The 25,163-nt window shown below is 40.4% G+C and overlaps 1 protein-coding gene across 4 annotated transcripts in view; it reads right to left on the minus strand.

The window, feature by feature from the left end:
• LOC139148284 (fibroblast growth factor receptor 2-like) overlaps positions 1 to 25,163 on the minus strand; it is a 76,005-nt gene that overhangs the window by 10,271 nt on the left and 40,571 nt on the right. For all 4 annotated transcript variants that reach the window (XR_011555908.1, XM_070719640.1, XM_070719641.1 and 1 more), the window contains exons 11-12: positions 7,687 to 7,797; positions 5,458 to 5,642 (exon numbers count right to left, since the gene is read on the minus strand). Coding sequence is in view for 3 of the 4 variants with exons in the window: in XM_070719640.1 (XP_070575741.1) it covers positions 5,458 to 5,642; positions 7,687 to 7,797 (296 nt within the window). In the remaining variant the exon portion in view is untranslated. The remainder of the gene's footprint in view (positions 1 to 5,457; positions 5,643 to 7,686; positions 7,798 to 25,163) is intronic.

Raw genomic sequence — 25,163 nt, forward strand, 5'->3', positions numbered from 1 at the left:
TTTACAACTCAACATGCTCTTGCCAATTTCATTTGACAACACATCATGCACTTACAAATCCTATTTCACAATTCAACATCCCATTCTAAAGCTAGCTCTGCGGAGCAGGGCAGTGTTACTGGCTATCGAACAGGATTCAAAATGGCGGACGCGAAATGGTCCCCTCGCACAAAGAGAGAAATGCGAACTTTGCACAAGTCTAAAAACGCAGCTTAGCACATTGTGTATCTAAACAAGATGAGCGTGCTCGAAAACTAGGATCGATCACGATTTTAATTAAAAATTGGCTGTTTTTGGAAAAGAAACTGCGCGTTAAAATCAGCAGTTTTGTCTATTGTGCACCGTGGGAGGCTTTTCGTGTGCGCGGCTCATGTGAAAGACCGGGCAAGATTCACCCTCAATCATTAAAGTATCCGCTGACCTCCCTTCGAGCTCAGACATTATCTCCGTTCTGTGACGGAGCAGGTCGTACAATTTTCATAGTTCATTGCGCATGCTAAGTAGACATTGCCAATATAATCTACAAGATTTTTTCGCTTTACCTTGTAAAAGAACCTTGTTTTACGGGGTACCAGTCAACTCGCACTATCGCACTTTTTCCAACCCGCCCAGAACCAATTCGCCCGATTCCAACTCGCCCGATACCAACTCGCCGATTCCAACTCGCCCGATACCAACTCGCCCGATATTATTTTGCAATTTTATGAGTACCTGGTACGCTAGGTCTGCATGGCAGGGCTGTGTGTTTACCGGCGTTATACGGAGGCCGTATAACGCCGGTAAACACACAGCCCTGCCATGCAGAGCTACTGGTACGCTTGCTGCGAATCGGTAGCCTTTGCCACTCGGGTAGCTTGGTCATTGGAGTGGAAGAACATATCAAAGAGTGGCAGGGCTCGTTTTCGCAGCAACTGGTACGCATAAAACGTTTTATTTCTAACAACAAATATTTCTAACATAGAGAACCACAGGTGCGGCTTGAAATATGTGCCAACACGGAAAACTTTTTATTTGCGAATTTCACGTTTTGCAAATCTCTTGAAAGAATAAATTTCGTTCGGCTTCTTTACGTATAGGGATAGTTACTGCGTACTGGCTCACTTCTTTAGGAACAGCAGGACCGTCTTTCACGAGTTACTGGCCTGGCATGACATGAAAATAGCTGGGTCAGCGTACATTGAATCTACAACACCCTATCTCAAAACAACGGGCGAGTTGGTATCGGGCGAGTTTGAATCAGGCGAGTTGGAAAAAGTGCGAGTTGACTGTAATTCTGTTTTACTTTACCAACCCTTGGAAGCTGAGGAAAAACCCTGTCGCCAAATAGAAAACTTTCCCCTGAAAGGAATTTATTTAATTTCCTACCTTAACCAAATACCTAATCAGTGATATTTTAAAAGTTGTACGTTACGGTCAAAAAGCAGAGAGGAAATTCTTCCGTACTGATTTCCTGCATTATTATTATTATTATTATTATTTTGTGGTTTCCAAAGCTTACATAAAACGAAAAAGACTAACATTTTGACAGGACAGGAAACGCCAGCTGAAAGCCATATAAAAGGTGTTGCTAAACACAATTTTCCGCTGCAAAAAGTTTTAATATTTTATTAAAGCTCGGCAGACAGACACTTTATGAAGTTCACAAGCTTAATTTTCAATTTTGATAAGGGGGTCAAAATTATCTCAATGGCAATTAAGCAAATATTTACAACGAAAACATCACGAGATTTCTAAAAGTTAACAGTATTTGCCAATAGAGGTCAATTTCGCAATTTCCAAAGTTATTTTGTGAACACTTGTCAAGGAAGTGTTCGAAGATTAAAGAAAACTCCTCCACGGCTTTCATTTCATTCTCTCCATTGTACAACATACATTGTGATGCAAATAGATACCAACTTTTCGATGCTGCTCGTCGAATTATGACATAAAAAAGTTGACACAAGAATACCTTGAAAAGATTACAGTAGCGTGTAGTTTGTGACACGAAATTAGTTTGCAGCAATCTGTACTATCTGACCGCACCAGCTATGCGTGTAACAAAATTATTTAATTATCTCAGAACTGAGTAACCTGCACTATAGCGTTAAACTCCTATTTTGTTAGGAAACGACGAAATCATCTCAATTCCAAGCATTCTTCAATATGCTCACGGCTATCTATTGTCTTCAGTTTCACTTTGCTGCAATCTGCATAGCTGTGATATCGCAGCGGTACTTGTGGAGTGTATCGAACGCGCTCGGGTCATTGAGGTCATCGCAACTGTGGCGATGACCTCAATGACCCGAGCGCGTTCGATACACGCCATACCGCTGCGATATCACAGCTATACAATCTGCAATATCCGACAATCTATGACTCGGCTCCGAGTAAGCTTAACCTTCACTAACGTTAAAACTCCGTCTAGGCTAAAAAAATTACCAATCCGTCTCAGTCTGCAGCATCCTCCAATACACTCAGGACTCTATGAAAGTCCACACATAAGAAAAGTCAATCACTTTGCAGCTATCTGCAAAGGTACAAAAATTATTAGTCTCAGCTCGGAGCAAACTGCACTGACGTTAAACTCCGTCAAGGATGAGAAATTACTGATCTATCTCAGGCCGTAGCATTCTCCAATACACTTAGGACTCTGGGATCAAAGTCCACAGATATGAAAAGTCAATCACTTTGCAGCCATCTGCAATATCTGACAAGCTTTGTATAGTACAAAATAAAATAATGTCTCAGCTCAGAGCAAACTGCACCAAGGTTAAAACTCCGACAATGAAAACAAATTTCAAATCGCAGTCTGTTGCATCTACGATACTCTCAAAACTGTATCTACAGTCCATACATACGAAAATTCAATAGTTTGAAGCCATCTGCAATATCTGACACGCTATGTATAGTACAGAAATTATAAAATGTCTCAGCTCGGAGCAAACCGCACCAAGGTAACAATCCCGACCATGTAAAGAAATTTCAAATCTATGTCAGTCCGTTGCATCAACAATAAACTCAGAACTCTATCAGTGACGTCTGGCGGTTCGCCTGCAATGAGTCGAGAGCCTGTGGGCAAAACCACTGGTTGCAACGCGGTTACTCCACCGAAAACAATCGGTTTTTTTCACCCAAAATTGTGATCGATCTCCTATTTTGAGCACGCTCAACTTATCTAGATGCACGATGAGCTAAGCTGTGCTTTTGAACTTACACAAAGCCCACTTTCATCTCTCTATGCGATGGGACCATATCCGTATCAGATGCGCCATATAGTAAATCTCGGTCTTTCACGATAGCCCAGCCTCCCGGAGCACAATAGACAAAACTGCTGATTTTAACGCGCAGTTTCTTTTCCAAAAACAGCCAATTTTTAATTTAAAATCGTGATCGATCCTAGTTTTCGAGCACGCTCATCTTGTTTAGATACACAATGTGCTAAGCTGCGTTTTTAGACTTGTGCAAAGTTCGCATTTCTCTCTTTGTGCGAGGGGACCATTTCGCGTCCGCCATTTTGAATCTTGTTCGATAGCCAGTAACACTGCCCTGCTCCGCAGAGCTAGCTTTAGAATGGGATGTTGAATTGTGAAATAGGATTTGTAAGTGCATGATGTGTTGTCAAATGAAATTGGCAAGAGCATGTTGAGTTGTAAAATAGGATTTGTAAGTGCATGATGTGTTGTCAAATGAAATTGGCAAGAGCATGTTGAGTTGTAAAATAGGATTTGTAAGTGCATGATGTGTTGTCAAATGAAATTGGCAAGAGCATGTTGAGTTGTAAAATAGGATTTGTAAGTGCATGATGTGTTGTCAAATGAAATTGGCAAGAGCATGTTGAGTTGTAAAATAGGATTTGTAAGTGCATGATGTGTTGTCAAATGAAATTGGCAAGAGCATGTTGAGTTGTAAAATAGGATTTGTAAGTGCATGATGTGTTGTCAAATGAAATTGGCAAGAGCATGTTGAGTTGTAAAATAGGATTTGGAAGTGCATGTTGTGTTGTGAAATAGCATGTTGAATTGTAATTGGAAGTGCATGATGTGTTGTCAAATGAAATTGGAAGAGCATGTTGAGTCGTAAAATAGGATTTGAAATGGCATGTTGTGTTGTGAAATAGCATGTTGAATTGTAAAATAGAATTCCGAATGGCATGTTGTGTTGTGAAATAGCATGTTGAATTGTAAAATAGAATTCGGAAAGGCATGTTGTGTTGTAAAATCAAAGTAGTAATTTTGGCATGGATTGGACACCATAAGGAGTCTGTTATTTCCATTATATTATCAGCGAACCCAAGAAAACCGTCAAAATTTCCGAAACTTTCAGGAGCGAACGACAACTGGGCCCCAGAAACTGAGCAATACGCGACGCACTGTCACGCGCGCTGTAAAAAATAGCAAATCTGGAGATGTTTTTAGACAAAAGTATCTCAACTTGACCTACAAGTGCTCCATTTTATTTTGTGATTGATTATGATTTACGTTTGAGCTGTAAAGTTACGATACTTTGAATTGTTAATCTTATTATTCATATTCACGGGCATGTAAACAGACCATTACTGTGTATTTGTGGTCAGTCACGTGGTTCAGCTCGACCAATCAAAATGCGACGGGCAGGGCATGGTAATATAATTAATTTTAATACGTTTGACTATGATATGTATTGCTAATAAACATTTATACTGCCACCCTTTTGTGTCTTGGTCTTATAGCACTGGTTTTGTAACGATGTATTTTTCTCCGACAGCGTCGCTGTGTCACGTATTTGTCCTTTGACAATCTTATGCGAAGTTTTGTCACTGTGTTACGTCTATTGTCTGATGCGTTTGATTGCCTAATGCGCCAAAGCAAGCAAGGGTAAATTACTAATCTGTAGACGCTGTCACCAGATTATCACCGGATTATCTTTGACAAAGTCAACAACAAACGCACCAGTAGTAGACGCAGCACAGAGACAAAACTTCGCGTACGATTGTCAAATCGGGACAAATACCTGACAAAGCGACGCTGTCGGAGAAAAAGAAATCGTTACAAAACCAGTGCTATAAGACCAAGACACTAAAGGTTGGCAGTATAATGTTTATTGGCAATATCGTAGTAAAACGTATTAAAATAAAATAATCTATAGCAAGAAGAAACCTGTGCTGAGACCAAGACACCCCTACCCCCACCCCTGTATACCCTTGGGGACGGTCATTTCTACAACACCCTATGCATATACTAGAGAAACAAATTGCCCAATATTTACTGATATTTTTAATTCAATAGGGCGGCATTCTTGTGTTAACTCTATGTGAAAAAATCAAATTTGGAATTTTTGAAGATTTTCAAAGTATCAAGGTGAAAACTTTATTAACTCCAACTGGTTCAAAATGGGCCAAACAAGCGGTAGACCACAAAAGTATGCTAAAAATTTGAGAGTGTGAATATCTGTCTCCAAGGCGTGTTCTAGCTTATGGCTACCTTGTGTTGCACAGCTTACCTTACGAGATGCCATGTATTCCATACCTCGTGAAATTTGATATGCAAATGAAACCAGCTCTTTATGTGTAATTCCAGGACGACCGTCTGCGGACAGGTTTTCATAAAACTCCGTCTGCCTTTTCAAACGCAGAAAATCTCGTAAATTTCCGTTACAGGCATACTCAAATAGTAATAACAAGGGACCTATAAAGATAAAACATCGAAAAAACGGCCTTGTTAGGGAATTGTATTATTTACGCAAAATAAACTTCAGGCAAAAGTCTAGGCGTCCAATAACTCAGCCTGTATATTATGATCATGTCATTGGGAACGTGAGGCAGACACGGAAACATCCCTAAAGAGCGACAGTAAATAACACGTTTAAATGGAAAATAAAGATTAATAACATGCATGGAATCGACTAATTGAGTCTGTTTCGAAAACATTCCTGTCAAAATAGAGATATAGAGATGCAGGAAATCCGAAGTGAAAACAATTTAGGCCAAAGAAAAAAAATTGTGCTGTTCCGATAACCCGACCTAGTTCCTACCCTATTTTTTGCCTGCCGACCCTAAACTTTTTAGAACTACGTAAACACGGAAGTAAAAAAAAGAAAGAAAAACCCGTAAAATCACGTGTTCGTTACCTGGTATTTGATTTTTGCTTGAACGAGGAATGAGTATTTTATGATTTTATTCCTTTTATATGTATGATACGTTTTTCTGGAAATGTTGTGGCCAGTGTTTGATCGCCCTGGACCCCTGAAAAGTGCATAATTTTTTTTTTATTCAAAAATAAAAATATTTTGGAAAAAAATCCCTGCCGACCTACCTACCCTATTTTTGAAAAACATGTTATCGGAACAGCACAATTTATCTATTTATTTATTTATTTATCTATTTATTTATTTATTTATTCATTTATTTATTTACTTATTTTTGGCCTTACACACAATTATCGTATTCATAGTATTACAGGCTGGGCATCTTGATATACCCCTTAAATGTAGCATTTGACAGTAAAAACGATGAGAATTCAGTACTCTTTGAACCAAGAATATATCGATTCGCTCTTTTTTAATCTAAAGGTTTCATTTTGCCAGACGCTAGTAACTATAATTTGCTCTTAACGAGGTTCCATGTGTGTAAATGGGCAAATGCCTTTAACTGGTAAATCCGTGGTTCTATGTATCAAAGAGTAACATAGACAGAGTCGCAACGCTTGCATGCCTTTTGTTCCATGGTCGTCTCGGTAGACTATTGGCTTTTCATATTAAAATGAGCTCCAAAGGTGTTAAACTTTTTGAAGGCTTTGTTTGTGGTTGATAATTACACGAGATTATGCGAAAAATACGACGAGATGGCATCGTACTGCCAGTCGCGTAGCAACCATAGTTACTTTGTGAGCTCTCAGGCCAGAAACACTGCTTCACGCCAATCAAAACATAACACGCCAGCAGTTTCATAAACATGTCCTTCCTTGACGCACGTGTAAAAGAGGGTACGACTGACCGTAAACCATTGAGTAAAACCAGACAGTATCGATAAAAAACTTTCAAATTTGGATCAAACACACTCATTATATATTCATAAAAATATGAGAGGAATTTTTAAAACGGTAAAACTCATTTTCCTGAAGCTCAAAACACTCCCGTTTTCGCCAGCACGTCAATTCTGCTCAGCACCACACGACAACAACAACACAAACTTTGCCGAACATACTTTCGCTTAACAATTGGCGAAAATCCGAAAATTACCGAAGGATTCATGGTCGGCACTCTTCGGAAAAGAGAGGCGAGAGCAACCTGAGGCGAGGCGAACATGGATGGGTTACGTAACCGCTTCACGCCTTAAACAATACCCGTTGCCACTCTATCTATGTTTCTCTATGTATGTATAAACCTATCTGTGAATTCACATGATGCAAGCCTTTGTATTATAAATCACATTTTAAATCAGGTGACACAATTTGGTTTCCATTAAATCTCACCAGAAATGACAGATTGTAGCAAGAGCTTCACTACAATTGTGATATCTCGCTACAGTTGCAGAAAATTTCTTGGATAATCTGATAATCATCACAAACGAAATCGACCAAATCGTTAGACAGATTCTAGTTTCAATGGAGAATTTGAACGAATGGGGTTATGAACTGTGAGAAGGCAACTTAAGTTGGGGAATAAATAAATAAATAAATAAATAATGTATATGTCCTCCGTCTGCATCGCCTCCTTTCTGACGTCACATACCTCCCAAGGTGCAACAGCCGAGCAGATTGACGATGTTGATGTGTTTTCCGAGTTTCTTTACGTACTCCATTTCTTCAAGTAAGGACTTCAAGTCTGCACTCGTCGAGTGAGCTGGTAAAAAGATACAAGATGTTAATGCATGCAACAACATCAAGGGACAAAGCCCTGGTTTCGTCTGCTTTTTGCGTCATCAGTTCCACGCTACTTTCGATCAGATGCTGCCTTCACTGCAGTAAAATTGGATGGTTTTACGTCAATAAAATTAATTCCCCGTCATTTGGAATTTTATATCTGGCGGTAATATTCGCCAGAACCTTTACATATGCCGACAGTGAGCTCGACAAAACATAATTACAAGCCTGTTCACAGACAGAGAAGATAATAAAAAATGATGACATAACACAATAAGGCCAAAGTAAGTAAATTCTTTGTTTTGCGTCCGCGCGCGCCTAGGTTTTTGGAGATTTTTCGGAAAAAAAACACAAACATTCCTTTCAAAATTTCGCCGTTGGTGGCGCTATTTTATCGCAAAAACAAGTCGTGGCGATCGAAACACTCCTTTACGGCAGTCAGATTTCACTAATGGACCATGCGGTGACGTAAAACAGTACTCTCTACACATTTACACCTGTCGATACTCTCAGCCTCACGCCGGGGCCTCACGTTCTCGCTGTCTGTTGTGGCTTTGCCTGTTGTGGCTTTGTCGTCACGATAAAAAATGGATGAAAGCAGGGAAATAATCGAAGTTAAAATACAGGAAACTTTGCACGGCAACTTGAAGGCATGGTCATTGCGAGCAATCGGGACTTGAACAGAGAGAGATTCAGTCGGCCGATTGGACTTGGGTACCACGACTCAGAGAGTTTGGCAGACGGAAAAATCGGAAAGTGTTGAGGCCTATCCTAGTTAATTGGTCTTTTAGATTTGCCAAAAATTTGGTTAATTCGTTTTAACTTGAAACAAAAAATAAACAGTGATCAGTCCTGTAAAGGAAAGGCCTTTATGTACTTTTTGTTCAGTTTGGGTATGGGAAAGTATATTAGAATCCCTCTGTGAAAGTTCAAACTTGTAGTAGGCGGTCGTAGCTGCTCTTGAAGGAGGTCACACTTTCTGCATTAATGACATCGGCTGGTAATTTATTCCAGGTGTCCACAACTCTTGCTGAAAAAAGTACTTTCTTGTGTTAAGTCGAACGAATAGTTTATGAAGTTTGGGACAGTGTCTTCAAGTTCTCGAGTTGGCTCCTAACTCAAGTGAAAGGTTACAGTGGTCATGGCCTTTGATAACTAATTCTAGCGTTGAATCATGTCGCCGCGAATTCTTCATTAAACCAAGCTGTTTAAGTCTATTTTGATAATTGTAGTGTTGGAGTTTGGGTATTATTTGCCGTGCTAAGATTTTTATGTCCTTTTGTAGCCATGGTGACAAAGCTTGTACTGCATATTCGAGCTGTGGTCTCACAAGTTGCTTGTAAAGACGAAGAATGACATTTTTTTGATTTGATCGACAATGATCGTTTGATGAGATCAACATTCTGTTTGCCTTACTTATCACATTTGCTTGAAGGTTTTAAGGTAGAATGAAGTAGATCATTTTCTTCAGTTGTACGTCCCAGTGAAATATTGTTCATTGAGTATTTATTGAAGGGGTTGTTGTAGCCAATATGCGTCCGCCAGTGTTCACTCATTTTTTGTAGCTTGTCCAAATCAGCTTGTAGAATTTCAGGATCACTACAATTTCGCAAGGGATGACATGTCTTGGTATTGTCAGTAATTTTTTGAGTTCAGAACTAATTTCACCGCCAGTATGATTGATGTAGATTAGAAAGAGTATTGGTCCAAGAACTGAACCCTTTGGGACACCACTTGTGACGTATTCTCCATTCAGATGATGCTCCATTTATGACTACTCGCTGTTTTGTATTTGTCAATCATGCTTTGACCCACTGTAGAATATTTCCATTTATGCCATGATACTTCATCTTTTCAATCAATCTGGTATGTGGTACTTTGAAAGTGCAAAGTAGTAAGGAATATTTGACCTCCAGGACAAAATAAGAATTTTACACCCATTTTATTCATTTATCTACAGAAGCGAAGGAAAATTTAACCATCCATGTAACTAAAGTGTGACCCTGACCTATATACGAACTCACGCATGCGCGGTGCAGCCTGAACTAAGCGGGAAATTCCCTTCTGAGCATGTTTATACATGTACGGGAAATTCCGTGTGAGTCAACCGGGTCATCAAACTAGCCTATATAAAGGAGCTTTTACACCCGTTGTCAGTCCGGCCGGGGAGTCTAGCTGATGTTGAACACGAAGTTCCTATCGGGGCGAACTTGTTCACCTGATAGATAAAATTTTAGTAATTTCCTCTGAACTTAAAATATGACGGAAGACCATTACTTCAAACAAAATGAGTCGTTTCAGATGAATGGTACTGATATCTAAAGTGTTCACTCTTTTATCTTTACGTACAAATGTAGTTCCTAAGTCGTTCTCTATTCTATTCCCACCAACAAAACATTCAATACTCATTTCCCCTCCCCGATCTTTATCAATACTTATGATAATATCACAAGTTGTTCTGTTATCTGTTTTCATAGCATAATATCCAACCAAATCGTCAAATTCATCTCCAGTAGCTAACTTTACACATCTAATGAGAACTGTACCATGTTGAAGTATTTTCATATTATCAGTCATCTGTTGATTTACTGTCTGTAAAGTGAGAACAGCTGCCTCATCACCGACACTTTTAAGACCCAGTTTCTTTAAAGTTGTGTCCCAAAATAATCTAACTGGAACTCCGCTAGCTGTATACGAGCAATAATTCTCCCCTCGTTTATCCACCTTCTTAGTGTATTATCTGCCTTCATTATTGTATTAAGAGGACTAATTTTAAGGTGAATCGGTATACCAAGAAGTGCAATGTATGGATTCGTAGGAGTAAGCCAACTACGAAAATCTAGCAATTTATATTTGTTTACATTGCTATCAAAATAAATCACATTCGGAGTTCCTGGTGGTTCAGCAACACCTCCTGCAATTTCACTACCCAATATATCTAAGATGTTACGCGGCACATTATAAGGCATGAATTTCTGACTAGCCGAATCCCATGTCAGAGCAAAAGGAGTAGAATCATTCGAAGCCTTTGTGGCGTCAATTACAGTTTCATCAATGTCTTTAAGTTCGGAAAATTCTACAGCATGCTCGTGGGGTGGCGCCGCGGCATTGGCTAAAACGAAATATTTTCGCGGTCTTTATAACGAAGGACGTAATCCTTATTATGATTAGCAGCCATCTTAGTATTATTGTTAACTTTAACATCACTCAGATCTTCAAGCTCAAGATTTTGCATACGAATTGTACCTAGACCGAAGCCACTTGGATCAGACATACTCCGTAGGGACCTATATACAGTGAAAATTAAAATAATACCTTGTAATATACAATACACAGTCATGGCTTCAGCTATAGGAATGACAGTTCTCGGTGCTGTATTAAATGCAACGGCATTTACAGGAGGAAATATTATCGGACAAAAGCTTTCTGGGAATGGTGAGGCTCTTATTGAAGAGAAAGTTCGACATGATAAAGCATTAGAAAAATTTGAACATGATCGCAACGTCTGGTCAGAAAAAAGATTACTACAGGCTGACTGGGAAAGAGAAAATCAGGCAAAGGACGCACATGCTGCGGCAGAATTAAGAGATACAGATGCAGAAATCCTGGAAGAAGCAGAAGCGGTGCAAAGCAACTCTACGTCAAGTCCAGCGCAAGCGTTAGCGCAATTCTCAGATTATTATCAACCCAGCCCTGAGCAAAAGAAATATGAGATGATCTATATTGCTGGAGGATTAGTCGTGGGATGGTTTATGTTACACCGGTAGGCGGAACGACTACAGCAATTCAATACAAAAGCTAATTGGCCAGTTATTGAAATCGATCATGTTTCCATCCTGATCCGTTATCCAGATACGAATTGAATTCATGTAATCTCCCCCTTTTCTCAATGGCATAGAAATTGCTCCGTTTTTAAAATCGTAAGTAACCTTTTCACTTATTTCTCTCGTATCCCGGATAGGGAAGTATTTGTAAACAGTTCGATACTTTCCCCTGTATGTATCCTCCGGAGGCACCCGAACCAAATGAAACATAATTTCCAGTAACATCGACTACATCTGAATGAACTATATATTTAGTGACTGTTAAGAAATCCACTTTCTTCGGACTCATAGTACTTTTTATAACTGGGTTGTCCTCAGGTTTATCTGAAAGCCGACGACGTTGGCGAAGCTACTGTGGCATTGAAATAGACTTTAATATCTTTAGCCAAAGTTAGATAAACATGGTTTGTCGGCAGATGTTTTTCAAAATTAATTTTTTGCTTCAACCCGATTGCTTTATTTAACGTATCGATATTGTAGTTACCTGGACGTATTGATTTAGTCTTCTTCGGTTGGTCACCTTCTTGATATTTTATTACATTATTCGTCGATGTTATGTTATGCCATGAATTATATAGTCCGCACTCTAGCAGTCTTATCTTCGTAAACTGTGTCGTGTCAATGCAAGGGTAAAAATTAACAGTGACTGGTTCACCTGTTTGGCTTTCAATCCAAATGATCATCGTTGTACGTTGTATGTATATATTACTAAGTATAAATGTTCGATGAATATTATTATTACAAAGTATAAGGTTCTGCAGGAATAATATTTTTCTGTTCAAGGAGATCTTTAGTCGCAACCGCGGCAGCAGTCGCACCGCCTAATTTTGCCAATCGAATTAAATTTGGTCGACTTGGATCGCCCATATCTATTTTCAGAAATTTGCTGGAGATCATAAGATATCCCATCGCAAGTCCTGCGATTACAATACCATCGTACATTGTGTTTACAACTGTTTTAGTATCCATGATTGCTGACTAGTATATAAAATAGAAAAATAAAAATAAAAAATATGGGGAGTTAATCCATCTCATACAATGTAGAGGAGCTGGCCCCCGGAGCCGCTACTGGCTCTGTTTTTTCCGCTTTCTTATTTTGGGGAGCAGCCCCTTTCCGATCTGAACTCGATCGATTAACGGGACAGGGGGTATGCCGAGCACGCCCCCAATATAGCCCTAATGCAGTCAATGAAACTCCCACAATTCCTAAAACAAGATAACATTTATTATACCAGCGTGAATTATTATCACACTGTTCTTTCATTGTAGGCGGTAGGCTTATACAGTTTGCCGCTACCGCATCGCTATCATTCCCCACCATTGCTTGGCGTTTCTTCTCCTTGTTTTGCCTGTTCCATTCCGCTAATTTCTTCCCTGCAGCAACTCTCCCTGGATGCTTCGGCGGTAACGTCACTTTCTCTATGTTGCGCTGTGGCGTAGGGAAGGTCGTCCCTGACGGAGTCGTTTGCGGTGTGGGCTCCGTCGGCGGGGCTTCTGACGGAGTCCCTAGCGGAGCCGTTTGCTGAGTCGTCGAAGTTGAATCCATTTATTTCAGGTACTATATTAAACCCGATTTTTTTAAAATTTAAATGTTTACCCGTAATTAAACCGGTGGAAATTAGAGCAATCACGGGCCCCCATGTGTACCTATCCTCCTGATAATCGTTTTATTTCACTGTTTAGAATAAAATCCTTTTTAAGATCAGTGGCATAGTTATCTCGGTCATCGATTGGAACTACCTGACTGATTGCACGGGCTCCTAGATCTATGAAACTTTGAGTGATGGTATCACTTATAAGAGAACTGTATTTCGCTTCATAGACTTTAAAGGCTCGTGTTATGAATTCATCTTTCCAAGTTTCCACTTCTCTAACTGTAAACTCCTTACCAAAAAATAACTTACTTTGACCACTTGCGATGACACAGAGTATTTTTTCACGTTTTGTCTCTATTATGGATCGATTATTGTCCGAAGGCACCGAAGGCGCCGAAGCCCCTTCGGAATGCGCTGCCATATTTGCCGCTGCTGATGACTTATTAAATTCTCCATTGTTTGCAGTATGTTATCTATTCTTAGTAAAAAATAAAAAATTCGTTTAAACCTGAATCCGAAATAAAGTATTAACATAGTCTGGAATGTTAGTACCCCTAACAGAACCGTACCGACAGGGATTCCGACAGGGATTCCGGGAAAATTCTCCTCCATTTAAATCTATATGTATATAGAAACACGAATAATGAGTACAGACTTATTCCCAGTTGCTTTTCAATTGAATAAGACGAGCGTACCGACAGTACAGCATTCTGATATTCCTTCCAAACCGGACGGGGGAATAAAACCTATTCTCATGGACTTAGAAATATATGTAACGCCGACAGATAAATTTACTTTCCACCCGCGGGATATATTTAAAGATAACGTAATCACTCATAGAACAGCAAAAGAAAGTAATGTCTGGCTGAGCGGTCCAAACATGAAATACTGGGACCAGCAATTAATTTCGCCGTATGGTGCAGCACTACTGGTTGTGGTATATCATTCGCCCATCTCTTCGATAAGAAATTTCCGCCCCAAATACGATCATTCTGCCGTTTCCATGTATATTTTACAATACGTAGGATCCTTCACGAAATGGGCGTTGCACTTCCAGACGATACCCCCACCTTCAAAGCGGGCGACAATCCGTACAATCTCGTCCAATATGAACTTCTCTGTACAGAATTTGGAAATATAAGTCCAACGAAGTCCGACTTTCGTTATCGAAAAGGTCAAAATAAGGTCTTGGTTATGGTTATGAATATTACACTAATCGCGGGCCCGTTAGACAGCCAAAAGCGATATACAACGGTCGGGACTTTTTCCTCTCCGCCGACGGAGGCGTTTTCTATACACATACCATTTTTGGAAAGAAAAAACATGTACTGCCGACAAAGACAGACCACACTATTATTTCTTCCGAAATGATGGATCGGAGGGACAATACAATAGTTTCATTCCTCTGAAGGGAGACTCAGGATTGACAAAGGCAGGTCTCGCTCGCCTGAATGAAAGCCTTGAAGCCTACGTATATTGCATACTCGGCGCACAAGCAAATATTCGTAGTACCATAGTGGGCGATACTGGCAGTGCAGAGCAAGTCCGAAAAGAATTCGGTGTTCTCCTCGAAGATGAAATTCGCAATACCGACAAAGTAATTAGTTATAGGCGATATCAAGACACAATAATGAATACTGGTGTCAAACTTGATATGGCAGTCTCACCAATTTACTTCTCTTACCGTCTGAGATGGTCATTCTTTCGGGCCCGGCAATCTCAGGTTATAATAATGAATTGCAATACGCTACAGAATCTATGATCTTCGGGGTGAATGGTGATATAAACACGGAAGTTCGAGAAAGTGCTATACATGAGATGGAAGGAGGGGAGAGGGGGAGATCCTGTGAAGTGGCAGGACGAGCCCGGAGAGTCACCTCACAATGACACGACTCGGTCCCCGAAGGCCCTTCGGAACGCTTCGGAACGGGCAGCAGCAGTGACCGGCGCAGACCCTATTCATGAATATGGTAAAATTGGTTTGTTATCTTTAGCAATATTCATACATTTATGTACAGTATATAGATCCGATGTATGCAACTGTACCATTCAACATGATTATAACTGGACCGACAAATTCTGGCAAAACGGAATATGTAATGGATCTCCTCACCGGTCCGTACCTAGGAAATTCGAATATATAGTTTTCATTTGTCCGACATTCATGAACAATAAAACGTATAATAAAAGATTCATTTTCACTGATGACAATGTGTTTGTGTTTCCAGTCGGACTCGATGCTGTGGATGATACACTAGCCTTCGTACGTAACGAATGGGCCGGTACAAACACTTTAATAATCCTCGACGACTGCGCCTCGTCCAAAGATATGAAGAAGCGCAGTGACGTTTTAGTCAAACTTGGTTTCAGCGCAAGACACGACGGATTATCTGTCTGGGTTCTGACTCAACAATATACTAGTATTAGTAAACCATTCAGGGAAAACATACAGATGTTAGTACTATTTTACACACCGAGCAAGACAGACAACAAAACTATTATTAAAGAATATGGAATGGAGGTGTCAGAACGGGAGGCCACGGACCTGGTCAGACAATTGAAAAGTAGGCCATTCAGTAAACTAGTATTTCATTTACGGCATCCGTACGACATAAAATTTTTCGTATAATATAGCAATTATGGAAGCTGAAGCCGAAGGTGACAACACCGAAGGTACTCTTAGAGAATTATATTACAACCCGAAAACTGGTTTTGGAGGTGTACAAAAATTGTATGACGCAGCACGGGCCAGCGGACTCCACGTCACTAAGAAAGAGGTACAGGACTGGTTAAAAACTCAGCTAACTTATAATCTTCATAAACCGGTCCCTCGTACTCGTGGCGCGTTCCGAAGGGGCCGGCGCGTTTTCGTAACATCGATAGACGCCCAGTGGGAAGCGGATCTCGTGGAATTCCCTTCATCATTCGCAAAAGAGAATAAAAACATTCGATACATGCTAACAGTAATCGATGTGCTCAGTAAATACGCATGGCCAGGCCGATACAGTCAAAAACGGCTGATGATACGTTACAGGCACTACAAGACGTGATTAAGAAATCCGGGAGAAGGCCCGACAAACTTCAGACAGATGAGGGGCGGGAATTACTAATCGAAAAATGCAGGGGTGGTTGGAGGAGGTGGGAATTCACTGGTTTCACACCTACAGTGACAAAAAAGCTAGCGTCGTTGAACGTTTTAATCGAACTCTTAAGACGATGATGTGGAAATACTTCACATACAGACAGACACGTTCCTGGCTCCCCATTCTACCCCACCTTCTCGAGAATTACAATAACACCGTTCACGGAAGTATCAAAATGAAACCCAGGGACGTAACAGAGGAGAACGATTGGCAGGCATTTTATACACTATTCGGTCCTGAGTTGGCAGCCGGGGGAACCAACCCTGAATTCAAGCCGGGAGAACGTGTCCGAATTACAAAATACAAGACCACTTTCAAGAAAGGATATTTACCAAATTGGACAGAGGAGATTTTCGTGGTTCAAAAGTTGTGTACGCAGCTGGCTTGGGAACACCGCCAGTTTACAAAATAAAAGATCTGAATGGCGAGGAAATACTCGGCACTTTCTATTCTGATGAACTTCAGAGCGCACCTTCAGAACGCGACGAGCTGTACAGAGTAGAACGAATTTTGAAGACGAAAAAAATTAGAGGAAAGAAATATTATCTGATAAAATGGCGCGGTTATCCAGAAAGTTTCAATAGTTGGGAGCCGGAGGAAAATGTTATTAGAACTTCGTAAGTACTTCGTAAGTTCCTGTGCTGGTACTTGTCAAGTACTAACGTAAGTACTAACGTAAGTATTTACGAAAGTTATTCAGTAAGTACCATGGAAAAAGTCTTAATTTCTTGAAAGAAGAAAGTGACAACTTACCATTATTCTTCCAACCACCTGGCCAATTATTTATCATGTACTGTCGTAAGTAATGTTCACTTATTGCATCTTTTTCGGCAGTATGTGGATGAGGTGGTACAGGGGAGGTTCCTGAACATATTAAGTTTGCAAGATCTTCAAAGCGACTGTGCATGTTACCACAGTCCGTTCTTTCGAGTCCCCCTTTTTCAGCTTTATCTATAAGTTCTGGTTGAAGTATAATGTACACAACTGACATGAGCCATAGACAAGTAACTTCAAAGTCCCTTTCAGAACCGTAGGGTTTCATAATGTCAAGTGCTCGTAGGTCAAACGGAGCATTATAAGCGTACACAGATTCACAAGCGATTAAGAAGTTTGTGTAGGTTCTTGAGTGAGACTCGAGGTTGTTCTAGTTGTTCTTGACCAGGTGGGAAGTACGCTTTTTCAAGTTCCTCCTCCTTGAAACCGTCTATTAAAAATCCTTGGCTGCCGCCGCTCCATGCAATTCCAAAGTCAAAAGCTCGTGGATATTCTACTGTCCCACTGTCTCGGTATCAATTGTTGGATTAAGTATATTCTTGAGAACGAGGGGGGTAAGAGCGTTCCGAATTACCAAACATGGAAGTCTGTAGTCGTGGCAAATTTCTAAGAAAGTCTGTTTGAACTTATTGTGAATCTCTTCTAGTTCTTCTAAGGCGGCTATTTCGTACGACCTGGCTCGAGTCAACACATTCCGCCTGCAATAATCCCAAGGCATATCTTTGAATATGATAATGAAACTGGGTAAATGGTCAAATGCTCTAGAAACAATCTTTTTTTCTTCCCACTCCGTGGAAACGCCCCGGATTCTAGAAAAAGTTAGATGTTGAATTATGGAAGAGTCACAAATAATGTAGTGTTTCTGAAGGGGAACACCCCTCCCACTCCTCCCTCACCAAGCCTGATATTGTAAATTAAGAGTATGTTCTATAAACTGTTCTGAAAATCGGCAATCGAAACGGGGGTGACACGCCCATTATAAAAGTCGGCAATGTTGCTGGAAAACTAGTGCCAAATTCTGGTACGTGACACGGATCCAAATTTATTGCATCGTAACTCTTACCACTTCCAGTTGGTCCATTTATGAATATGTATGACATTTTGGGGATACTATATCATAGAAATTTTTTTAAAAATTTTTTTATTAAGATATATACGATAAGACAATGACAATCCTTTCTATTTCAACTGCAATAAAAATACTTGAAACCGGAGAAAACATCAAAATTGATGATGGAGGCAAATTAGTATTTGGTGAATATGTAGATCCTTTCATATACGTAGACAGTGAGCTAGAAGTAGTTTTCAACATCGGACCTAAATATGGTTCTAGAGATCCTGCTACATGCGATGGGGTGTGTGTCCGTTGGCAACCGAGTCTTCAAAAGTTTACCGATTTAATAATATTCCGTACCCTAGGTGAAAGTTTCGATGCAAGCGGGGCTAAAAGTTATGCTGCAAGCCTGGCTGCTCACTCCAAGAATACTATCGAAACCGTCACCGAAGGGTGCAGATTTTACAATCCATCTAAAGTGTATCAGAAGCGAGGGAGCGAGGGCACAGCCGGGCATGAGGTATTTTAAATTTCGGTTTAAAAGAGGGAGGGAGGGAGAGGGAGAAATCACGATTTCGCTACATGTATTGATATGGTTCAAGAAATTGACTGCGGTTTTAAAACAGTGAGTCCGTTACTACCAGTCCGAGAAAATCCTGCTATTGTACCTCGTAATATCCGAAAAGGTAGTAAGATAGAATTCTTAGCATTTAAACCGCGCTTAAGTAAGCGTGCTCTTTCTTTCACTGTTGAGAGATTAATATTTTGTGCTGCGCCTAATAAACCAGAAATTCAAGATGCGGAAGAACTAGTCGACTTAGAAAGATTAGGTGAGATATATAAACAAATAAATGCTGACAAAAATATTATAGTGGATTTTGATGAATTAGAATAGATATTTTCTTTTAATAAATTTATTTATGATATATATAGGACAGTACAATGGATCCAATCGTGAATGAATATAAGATAAACCAATTGGCCGATATACTTGACCTCGATTTAAATAGAGGGCTAGACACTCAGAATTATCTGTATACCATGACTCACACAGATTTAACAGATTCTTCAGGTAAAGGTTTTACTCTAGAAAATCCCTTCGGTAAAAAACCATGGATAGATTTCAATGATCTTAGAGAAGAATTGGTGAAGAAATGGGAGAAGGTGCCGCCGCAGTTTATTCCAAGGAGACTTACTGTGCATTACAGCATAAAAAAACGTCGCTTACGGAGAGCATTCAAAGATGTAGTTATAGAAAAAGATTTTTCCTACGAAGTCAAGCGAGTCGAGGATATCGCGCAGATTGATATCGAAGGTATGGCAGCGAGCCGAAAGATGTACCGTGTTTTTACAGAAATGGAAGTCAAATTTTCAAATCCAAAAGATCAAAGTGTGCAAAATCGTACACACTATGTTAACTATAATGGGGGTATATACACAAAAGATAAGGGAGGGGCGGCAGTGAAAGAACAATTAGTAAAAGACTACAAAGAATGGCTTGATAAAACTGAAGCTGTTGAGGGCTCTGGTCTAGTTCTCGAGGAGATACTTAATTTTAAAGTAAGACTGGTAGAATTACTACTTGGGGCTGGCCCCGGCCCCCAACTGCCGGAATGGTTGAAAAATAAGAAATGTTGTGAGCGATCTTGTGCTACTCAGAGGCGCCGAGAACTGCTTCCAGTATGCGTCGTAGCAAGTTTAAAGTTAGCCGACCCCGAGTTTCGTAAAAAGAAGGCTGGTAATACCAGAAAAAATTGGAATACGTACTCTCCATTTATAGCCGATTACTGTTGGGACGACATTCCATTTCCAACACCCGCCGATGATACTATTTTCGAGCGTTTTGAGCGACAAAATCCGAGCATCAGACTCAAAGTATTTCAGATCTGCGAGTCCGATCCCGATCCGTCCGGTATAACTGTGTTTTACGGAGCCCCTCACGGAACGGTTCCGATAGGGGAAGGTGGAACCCGTCCCGGAACCGTCCAGACAGCGAAGATTTTACTAATAGTCGGCGCCGATGGGAGTCACTATGTACCAATTACTGCGGAAAATCGCCTTATTAATTCTAATAAAAATCGTAAGAATGTGCACAGACGGAAGTGTATTTGTACGATTTGTGAAAAGGATTTGCGTCAACAGGAGAGTTGGAAGAACATGAGAATTATTGTGGAACAGACACTGCCCAGCCAGGTTTTCCTAAGGAAGTATGTCAATTCGAAGGACATCGGAAGAAGGTCCCCGCCCCCTACGTCGTCTATGCAGATACTGAGGCAATTATTGAGAAGGGGACCGGTCGACATATTCCAATTTGTCTTTCGTATGTTATGGTGGAACGGGGGTGGGGAGGATCGCGGACCTCTTCGGAACGAGGCCGACCCACCGTTTATGGTAAAAGAACATTCACGGGGCTCTCCTGTGTTACAGACTTTCTAAAGGATATGAAAGAACGGGCGAGTATTATTCTAATCGTATTATTTGAAAATAAAACCAATGAAAGATCCTTCTAATTACGGCAATCCAGTCTGTATTGCATGTGGAGAGCCGGCAGGATACCTAGACGGTGATGATACTTTTTATTGTGAAAAGTGCCGTCCGTTGAGAACCATTCCTATCTACTTTCACAACCTCAAGGGATACGATGGTTCTTTTATTTTGAAAAAGTTACATGAAATCGACGTCGGAGGGGGACCAGAGCCTAAAATCATAGCTAAGACGGGCAATGGTGGAATTATGGGTCTCTCGAAAACATTTATTTTTCACGCCTCAATTGTTGTCGATGGGGAGATGGAGATAAAGAGACGCCACTTTTCTATAAAGTTTATGGACAGTGCTCAGCTGATGATGGGGTCATTGGCGAAGTTGGCAACGACTGTGCCGGACCACGGATGGACGGCAGTACCACTTACGTACCCGGACATTCAAAGAGCGAAAGGTTTCTTCCCCTACGAATATTTAGACTCGGTTGACAGACTGGGAGAGGGTGAGCTCCCGGAGAGGGGGGAATTTTATAGCGAATTGACGGAAGAGGGGATTTCAGAGTCCGATTACGAACATGCATTAAGAGTATGGGACGAAGTTGGATGTAAGACGATTCGTGATTATATGGAATTCTATTGTGAGACTGACGTTCTACTTCTTGCAAATATATTTGAAAATTTTCGTGACACATGTTTAGAAGCATATAAGTTAGATCCAGCCCATTACATGTCAGCGCCCGGCTTGACATGGGATGCCATGTTACTTTTCACGGGTAATAAATTTAAACTCATTCAAGATGCTGAGCAAATGAAATTCATTCAGAGGGGAATACGAGGGAGGTATCAGCCAGTGTAATATTCATTATTTACAGACAAATCATCCTGCGGCCGGCGCCACTGGCGGGAACTGGATCCAGAGAAGCCGGTGACCGAAATAAAATATCTCGATGCAAACAATCTCTACGGCTGGGCAATGAGTCAGGATATGCCTACGGGCGGACTTCATTGGATGAAGATAGAATGGGAAGAAGGGGGCGGAGCGTGGGGACCTGGTTCCACCTTTCCACCAAGTTTTCTAGAAGTAGACTTAGAATACCCAGCCGAATTACATGAAGAACACAGCGATTTGCCATTAGCACCGCATCACTATGAATTTCCGAGGCAGGGCGGTCGACTGATTACAAGTGTGATGGATAGAGAGTCCTATGTCTTACACTACAAGTTGCTGGAATTCTATCTTCGGATGGGAATGAGATTGAAAAAGATTTATCGGGTGTGCTTGCTTTCGATGAGGCTCCATGTCTCAAACAATATATTGACTTTAACACTGAAATGAGGACAAAGGGGACGACAGATTTTGAAAAGAATTTCTATAAGCTGATGAATAATGCAATGTTCGGTAAGACAATAGAAGATGTTCGAAAGTACAGAGACTTTAAATTTGTTTCGGACTGGAACGGCACGGATAGTGGACGTAAAAAGATTCAGAAGTATAATCCAAAGATGAAACATATAACTTTCATAACTTCCGAAGAGGATGGTGATTCCTGCGACAGTGCCCTACTGGAACTGAAAACGGATGAGCATAGATATGTAAAACCAGTTTTCATTGGCGCCGGCGGTACTGGAACTTTCTAAGCTGCTTATGTATGAGACGCATTACAATTACTTTCGGCCCAGTTCCCTGGAATACGATTAGCCTACATGGATACTGACAGTTTTGTTTACAGTGTGCCCCTCCCGGACCCGGACGTAACTTTCAATGATATAGTTCGGGAAGATGTTGGAAAGAATGGTAAGGAGTCGATCTACGATACTAGTGGGATGAGTGGGCCCATGGTAGCCCCCGATTTTCCGAAGATTAATAAAAAAGTGATAGGTAAATTTAAAGATGAGTTGAATGGTGAACCATATCTTGATTTTGTCGGCATACGCTCGAAAGTGTATGCTTTTCGAACTCCAACTTCGGAGACGAAAAAAAATAAAGGAGTGAAAGATGTTTGTGTTAGAAAACATTTGAACTTTGAAGATTATAAAGATCTGTTTGAAACTGGGAAGGAGCCCGAGCCGGCACAGTTTGTACAGTTTGTACGGAAAAAGGCTGGAGAAATCCGTAGTGAAAAGCGTAGTAAAATCATGATGGCGCCAAATGATATAAAACGTGTGCAGCTATACAATCCAGACACAGGCGAATGGCTGGCAGAAACATGGCCGATAGGACGGACGACGGGTTTAAAATTGTAAAGACATTAATCTACTATTTTCAATAGTGACCTGGGCATCACTGATAACATAAATGTGGGCAAATATATTATCATTGTGAGCGTCATCGCCAACCCACGCGGTATCTTTCTTCAGGATCTCAAGTTGAATTCCGTCCTTTGTGTTCATTACTTTTAAACCATTTCCATGAAACTCAATATCTTTAAAGCTACGCAGATCGATAAACAGACAGAATTTATTCTTCAAATAATCGGCCTCATCTATATCAATTTCACACCAATCTTTATCTTCAGCAAAATACCGTCGCACCTCTCGCCAAAATTGTCTTGGTATCATCTTCTGAGCGTACACTTTATTTGCAATGCCTTCAATCATTACAGACACAGATTCAATGGATGGGTTAAAGAAAAGTTCACTGTTCAGTTCTGACTGATTCTGATTTTTAGTGAAGAGTATAGCGATACCTCTAATGCTACGTCGTGGTACATTTATATTTTCATTGATAACCGTGTCCGATTCTTTGAATGGGATTGTTCTAAAATAATGTATATGCTCGTAGAGAAAACTTTTCCCATTGTTGTAATAACCAGCAGTTGACCTCGCGAGATCGAGGTCAGAAATTGTCTCGTATTCCATTTGAATGTTTTTTAATTTATAATTGGTTGTAATCAGTTTATTACTGACAATTAATTGGGGGGCGGGTGCCAACGTAATTTCCCATTCAATATGACTCCCTAACGCTTTTGGATATGCAACTCCATGACCTGTCACGAGGGGATGAGTGAGACGAATAGCATATTTTTTTTTATATGTGTCGAAAAGTAAATTATCACCCACGACGGCGGCATCTGCATCGGCCGCGCCACTTCTCAATTTTCTTAGATTTTCGTTCTGAATTCCGTACAGTGTCATGTTCGATCTCCTCCTTTTTATGTTTGAAGAGATCACGATAGCATTCAATGAGGTTATATTTACTCAAATCGGAAAGTGCCTGGCCCTCAAATGTGAGTTTCATACGCTCCACCAAATTTTTGCAACATTTTGTACTACACGGGTAGTTCCACCTCCCATTACTTCGAGATCAAAAACCAGGTCGAAAGTGTTGGAACTAGATTACCCCGCTTTCTAACTTCGGACATCGTATGATAAGTGTCTGACCTGGATCTGCCTCACTTGGATTATGAGCAATCACATGATGAGTTCTTTCTGACTTCGTTCCATTCGGTATTCGGTTGGTGAAAGTCGGTGATAATGTTCTATCGTACCCCATTTTCGTGTAATGTATATAGTAGAAGAAAAAAAGAAAATTAATCACATCTTAAGTTTCACTTCGTGTATATAATAACTTAGAAGAAAAAATCACATCTTTACGTAAATATTTCCGTCTGACTGAAAGATAAATCGATTGCCTGTGTCGCGAATCAATCGAAGAACCCAATATTCTTGGAGATGATGAGCCTCTTGGTCATCCTCAGTATCCTGGAATACAGCTATGAATTCTAGTCGCTTAAAGAAGTTAGTCTTCTGACATTCCTTCACGAAAGCTAAAATGTTATGATATAGATTATCATCTTTGAGTCGGACACCTGGATTTGCTCGAAGGATATGTCGATTTACCCGCCGGAGTTTGCACCATTCCAATTCGACAGAGAAACCAAACAGGTCTTTATTTTGAAAGAAACTTTGCAATATTCTTTTCACCAAACATGTTGATGCCATATTAATACATAATTTTATTTATAATGACTAATGTTAATCCAGTTAAAAATATCCATAGCTGTTCTCCGACAAATCCGACAACCGATCCTGCTGTTTTTAATAGAAAACTGACGAGGGAGCCGATTAAACCTGGTATTGCAGCAGCACTTTTTGCAGCCAATGTTTTTAACCATTCACCAAATTGCTTTACAATTTCTTTCGCTTTTGTATATACTTTGGGCGGACCTGAACCTCCTGTGTTTGCTCCTGCTCCCCCTGCTCCCGCTCCTCCTCCCCCTCCTTTAGTTACAGCCATGGCAATTGTTGATATTGCCATTCCAATGGCAGTCAGTATTGCAGCGATTGTTATACCATTTCGTTTAAATAACTCTGTCAGCTTCAGTCTCAGTGATAATTCTGGATCAGAAATTACATCACGAAGAGACCTAGTCGTAGCCAGACTTTCACGTGCCTCACTGATCTTACCATGTTCGTATTCAATTCGATTGTCAACTTTAGCTTCTCTTGTTATGAGTTCAGCTAGTAGTTTCTTGG

This window comes from Ptychodera flava, chromosome 13 (assembly GCF_041260155.1).
Source record: "Ptychodera flava strain L36383 chromosome 13, AS_Pfla_20210202, whole genome shotgun sequence".
Taxonomy (NCBI): Eukaryota; Metazoa; Hemichordata; class Enteropneusta; family Ptychoderidae; genus Ptychodera; species Ptychodera flava.